General features: G+C 39.0%; 1 protein-coding gene across 1 annotated transcript; it reads right to left on the reverse strand.

Moving 5' to 3' along the window:
• Window positions 1–1,009: 1,009 nt before the first annotated feature.
• LOC110872449 (pre-mRNA-splicing factor SYF1) lies at window positions 1,010–4,855 on the reverse strand. The gene is made up of 5 exons (XM_022121250.2): window positions 3,235–4,855; window positions 2,944–3,128; window positions 2,684–2,854; window positions 2,141–2,599; window positions 1,010–1,601 (listed from the first exon to the last, which is right to left on the reverse strand). The coding sequence occupies exons 1-5, from the start codon at window positions 4,706–4,708 to the stop codon at window positions 1,170–1,172; spliced, it is 2,721 nt and encodes a 906-aa protein (XP_021976942.1). The 5' UTR covers window positions 4,709–4,855; the 3' UTR covers window positions 1,010–1,169.
• Window positions 4,856–6,111: the final 1,256 nt, after the last annotated feature.

The following is a 6,111-nucleotide window of genomic DNA, read 5'->3' on the forward strand; positions in this document are numbered from 1 at the left end:
TTGGATTCAGTGACGAAGCTTGAGATTTCCGACTGTGGGGTCGAAAACGTATATACCCGAAAATTCCTATAAAACGGGGGGGTCGAAAACGTATATACCCAAAATTTCTATACGAAAACTACATACTCTCCACTACTGAGCGAAAAGTTCGGGGGGTCGGCCGCTCCCTTGTTGCATTGCATATCAGTAAAATGTGACAATCATTGCATACAAAACGAAATGATGAAGATATATTAGCAAATCTGAAAGGTGAAAAACAAACCATATCTCTGAAATACAATCAATTTTCATTCAGTACTATGTAAAATTAGCATGAGTAACAGTAATAAACCAATTGCAAAGACCACACACAAAATTATCATCAGTTAACTACAAATTTTATGTGTGTCAAGTGACCTATATCCGAGATCTGCATATCTAAAACATAATTATATTAGAAAAACTGCACTATAAGCTTGGTAAAATGTAGATAACAACTCAACAAAACAGCATGAGTAACAGTAATACATTGTTGCCGCCGCCTTCGATCTTCACACCATCCTTATTTTTCCCCACTAAAACACATCGTCGCCGCCGTCATTGAACCGACAGAAGGATTGGTTTCAAAAATCCTAACAGCTGCTGACCAAGCTGGCATAACCACCACTGCTTATCAGCTCGAACAGATTACACTAGCGAAATCAAAGTGCCCCGATTAGGTAGCAGAGGTAAGACATGCGTTGGTCCAGAAAGCCACTGCCACGCCAGTCGCCACCACGTCTCTGCCACCGCCATCACCCAGGTACGTGTCATTGATAAAATGAATGTTGCAGCACTTGATTGTACTTTATGCATATAAAACGTGTATAACCTCTATAGTAATTCTTGCTAACAAACATATCTTACCTTTTAATATATATTAAAATACTTAACCCAAAACCCTGGAGCCAAAATTGCCAGGTCTACTCATAAGCCAAATTATGGGAAAAAAGCTCATATATGAAAGCAATTTTCCTATAAATTCCACATGTTAACTAATGTTAAAAAAACAATATTGTAACACAGAAGATTCTTAGTAATACCATGAAATAGCACCAAGAACAAGTTTTTTACAACAAATCTTTGAACAATTCTAGAGCAAACAGTTTGAAAATTCAAAATTTAGATGAAACTCAAACCCAAAAATACAACTAGTTACCCTGACGCATGCGTTTAATTCGTTCAAGCGCGCCAAGGCGGCTTCCACCGTCACCATTTTCCGCCTCTTTACCTTGCGCTTCTTCTTCTTCGTCTCTTTTTCTTATAAGCCCTCCAAACACAGCATCCGGTACATCTTTCTGTGCGATTTCAACTTTGCCATCATCGTCATCGTCTTCTTCATCACTTCCACTTCCTTCAGGAAGTTCAATCTCTTCCTTGTTTTGAATCAATCCCGACTCCTTTTCCGACAACTGTACACCACCGTGTACAAATCTAGCGGCGTTGGTGTCGTTCTTAGCAGTGTCAGGCGCTACCTTCCTTTCTAAAGCAGCCATTTCATCTTCAGCTTTCTTTGATTCATCCATGGCGGTTTCATCACCGTTAGCCTTCTGCATTAGAGACTCCGGTAGCATCACATGTGTCTGCAAGAACCGATCAAAACACAACATTAATTAATATTTCTTAAAAGTGACAAAAAGAAAAGAGTAAAATGTCATTTTCGTCACTGATGTTTGGTCAGTTTTGTGACTTTCGTCCAATTTTTGTTTTTCCGCATTTGGATCCAAAAAGTTTGAAATCTTGCCATTTTCATTTGACTCGTTAACTCCATCCATTTTTGTCCGTTAAGTCGGGGGCATTACCGTCTTTTGTCATTTTTATTAACTAAAAACACTATAATAATAAAGTTGCACCTCTGACCTCTGTTGATTTTGTTTCTTATAGTGTTTTTAGTTTAATTCAAAAAATGCCTAAAAAGACGGTAATACCCCTAACTTAACGAAGAAAAATGGATGGAGTTAAGGAGTTGGATGAAAATGGCAAGATTTCAAACCTTTTGGATCCAGATGCGAAAAAACAAACCTTTAGACGAGAGTCGCAAAATGGTCAAACCTCAGGGACTAAAATGACATTTTACTCAAAACTCAAAAGAAAAACAAACAAAGATTGCACTAGAGCATACCTGGCTGTGTCTGGCAGTAACACTTCTCTTAATACGAAGCATGTCTCTAAACGTATCCTCGTTACCATGATTTACTTCAAATTCGTGCCACTTAACCCAAAAGTCACTATCAGGCCACCGCGGGTCTGCTAACCAAGACGCATAAACGTATATTTTCCGCGCACGGTCAATTTCTCCCAAACTCTTTTCCAGCTCAGCGTACCTTATACACATCTTCATTGCATCCTTTTCAGGAAGCCCGTCAGACACAATTGCTTGCTCATAAATCTCCCTAGTTTTAGGAACTCCAAAAATTTCGGCTGCACGGGCTATGTAAATTTCATACATGCTCAGTTTTTCACTTGGTGGGACCGCTTTTGTTGCTTGATCATAAACCCTCATGGCTCGTTTAGCTAAACCGTAATCCTCTTCTAGTTTAGCATATTGCAGATACAACGGCTTTACAACTTCAGCAGGGGCCTGGTTCAACAATAGCAACAATCAGAAATCATGAATAAATTAATTGACATTGTGAAGAAAGTTTTTAAGAAAAAGTAACCATACCATTTCAACAGCATGCTCAAATAGCTCTCGGGATCTTTCAAGCTTGGATTTCCCGTATCGTTTGACAAACTTCGAGAGATATGTAACCCAAATGTCTTTCACGTGGGGATATTTGAATATTTTCACACCTCTTTCATAGACCTTGAAAGCATCCTCAAAGTACTTATTATCCTGGACAACAATCAAGTATTATTTAGTAAGGGGTAATTAATAAATAAAAGTTACGGGTATCAAAGACAGTAAGTGAAGCTTTTACATACCTCTAACAGCATTGCATAGTTTATAATAATTTGTGGTGTGGCAATACGAAGATCCAATATTCTCTCATATACTGCACGGGTTGATTCCAAAGTGCCTAAACTTTCCTCTAAATCAACGTAAAATGTCCACAGTCTCAATGATTTGTGCAACTTTATTTGTACCGGTTCATTGCCATCAGCAGCCACTGAAACACAAAGTATTAACAGCGAAAAAAAAAGTGTAAGTTGTAATCCCAGAATCCACTTAAAATTATTAAATAAATAAGAAAAAAAGATTATAGTATTGGTTACCTCTGCGTTTCACCTCAACAGACGGTTCAGCTGTAGCACGCCTCATTAACTCCAGTGCACCCCTAAAATTTTTGTGTCTAAGTTCCATTTCTGCCCATTCACACCATACACTAGCAAGGTTATCAACAGCTTTATAGTTAACTTGCACAGCTTTATCGAATATCACTCTTGCATTAGCAATGTCGTTATGAGCTTCATACAATTTAGCAAATGCAACCCATAAAGTATGAGGTTTTCCAACAGCTTTCATTGGGTCGATTGTTCTAACAGCCTCGGTATATGTTAATATCTGCTTTGTTGGATTTCCTTCAAAGATTTTCACTCGCCTATGCCATTGTTCAACATTATGAGGATTTTGGCGAAGAAGAACACTATTAGCTAGTTCCGGTCTTCTATCCATAAGATTCTCTAACCTTGCTATCCTTAAATCAACATCCTTTTCATCACACAACCAAAACCGCTTAAGTTTGTGTTCTAACTTTGCCACATTAAGCCGGTCATCTTCTTCATCTTCGTCACTATCGTTCTCTTCCTCTTCCTCTTCACTCTCATCCATCCCTTCCATTTTCAAAGCAAGAACACTTTCCTCAAATTGCGAGTAAGCATCAAAAATCACACTAAAATCTCGCACCGTAACAACAGTCGTCATCCCTTCTTCAAACACATCTCTAGCCTTCTCCAACAACTTCCTTCTAATATAATAATCCGCCAACGAAGTCCACAACCGTCCCACTTCATCCGTAAACTTCCTAATCCCACCTCTAATAATCGCATCCACATTCAACCCCGAAATCTCCGTAGCATGTTGAGTAAGCAAATCACAAAGCTCCAACCACAACCTATGTTTCGTCTTCCCCTTAATCGAATAAAACCTATCATCATTCAACACCCCAGCCAACCTCTCCGCCGCCTCCTGCCACAGCCCCGAATTCAACAAAAACTCAATCAAATCCTCAATATGACCAGGATCATACTTCAAATACCTCCTGTAAACCCTAAGTGACGTCTCAATCGGCACACCTCGTTGACTCACAAACACCAAATACGGCTCCCAAATCCTATCATGCTGCGTAACAGGCAACGCGCATAGCGCCCTATCAAACGTCCTACGAGTTCTAGTAACTAGCTTCTGCTCAGTCAAACTAGTCAAGTACATAATCCAAATCCTAGGCATCTTATGCATTGTAACTAGGGCTCGTTCAAACGTATTGTTTAAAGTTTGATAATGCGTATGAGATATTGGCAAATTACGTACCAATTCGAGGCGTTCACGGAGATACGCGAGCCATAACTTGTAGCTTCCTGGTAAAGCTTTCAACGCTCGTTCATAGATCACGGCACGCTTCTTGAACGGAGATTCGGTGCGTGCAATTAAGTATCGCCACCATAGCTTCAAACTGAAGGGATTTCTGAGGAGTTCTTCTTCGTAGAGGAGGTCGTCTTGGCTTGGATACAACTCGCTTGAAATCGCCATTGATGAAATTGAGTGTAATTGATAAGATTATGTGATTGTTGTTGAAAGTTAAGATCTGAATCTACTGGTTCAATGGTGATGAGAACCAACTGCAAAACCCTAGAACGAAAGAGGATCTCCCCAGGCGGATTGGAAAAACCTAAAAAGAGGAATTGATAACTAATAATAAATAATAGTAAGAGTAAATTACAAAAATCGTCCTTTACGTATGCTACTTTTTGCAAATTGTGTTCTTTATCCTTAATAAGTATAAAAGTCATACTTGATGTTTGCAAACCCCTTTCACATTATGTCATTTAGCCCTAACTTAGTTAGTTTATATGGTTAAATATGACCAAATGGACCCCACGTAGGAGTACTTTAGCCATTTTACCTTAAATATTAAAATAAATAATCACCTCCAACACCCACCTGCCACCACACCCCACCTGCAACCACCAACACCACCACCCACCTGCCACCATGGTTGTGTTTTTAAACAAACAAGATCAGGTTGATGATGAGGAGTTGTTAGAATTGGTTGAGTTAGAAGTAAGAGAATTGTTATCATCTTATGAGTCAGGTGACGATATTCCGATTATTTCGGGTTCTGCTTTGTTAGCTTTGGAAACTTTGACTGAGAATCCAAAGATTGCAAAAGGGGAGAACAAATGGGTGGATAAGATTTATGATTTAATGGTTGTTGTTGATGATTACATTCCACTTCCACAAAGGCAGACCGAGTTGTCGTTCTTGTTATGATTTAAGCTACTAACCCCAAACAAACCCCCAATCAGGAATTTCGTTTAGATCGCAAAAAGGAGATTTAAAACAACTTTATCTGGAACAACCCCAAACAAACGACTGTCGATGGTTTGCAGCAGATCTGAAACAACTTTCTCTAATCTAAAACAACTTTCTCCGAATTCTCCGATCTGAAACAACTTTCTCTGATTTGCAGCAGATCTGAAAGTGAAGGGAGTGCTTGTTGTGGTGATGGTTAGGTTGTAATGCCCAGCGTCCCTGAACTTTAGACACCTGGCAAGAACAGTCCCTGAACTTCTAATAAGTTGTCAATTTTAGTCCCTGTGGTTTTATGGAGTTGATGTTTTGATGCTTTTGGGTGTGAATCTTGTGACACTTAAACTATGCTTAATTGTGACACTTAAACTATGAGACTTGATACTTAATTTAGATACTTGACCCTTGATGCTTAAGCTAGACACTTGATTCATGATGCTATGGAAACTAGATTCTTATTGATTGATTCTTAATACTTGATACTTGGACTCTTGATTCTTGATGCTTGAGAAACTATGACTCTTGACCCTTAAAACTTATTTGGTGCTTGACTCCTTAGACTCGTGAAACTTGATTCTTGATTAAACGAGAGACTGGAGCCTTGTCACTGGCGGAATCTATGA

This window comes from Helianthus annuus, chromosome 1 (assembly GCF_002127325.2).
Source record: "Helianthus annuus cultivar XRQ/B chromosome 1, HanXRQr2.0-SUNRISE, whole genome shotgun sequence".
NCBI classification, from domain to species: Eukaryota; Viridiplantae; Streptophyta; class Magnoliopsida; order Asterales; family Asteraceae; genus Helianthus; species Helianthus annuus.

Coding starts and splice junctions, on each gene's coding strand:
- LOC110872449 (XM_022121250.2), bottom strand. CDS start 4,708: ATGGCGATTTCAAGCGAGTTGTATCCAAGCCAAGACGACCTCCTCTAC. Junction 2,855..2,943: donor ACTATGCAATGCTGTTAGAG/GTATGTAAAAGC, acceptor ATTGTTGTCCAG/GATAATAAGTACTTTGAGGA. Junction 2,600..2,683: donor TTGAGCATGCTGTTGAAATG/GTATGGTTACTT, acceptor TTGTTGAACCAG/GCCCCTGCTGAAGTTGTAAA.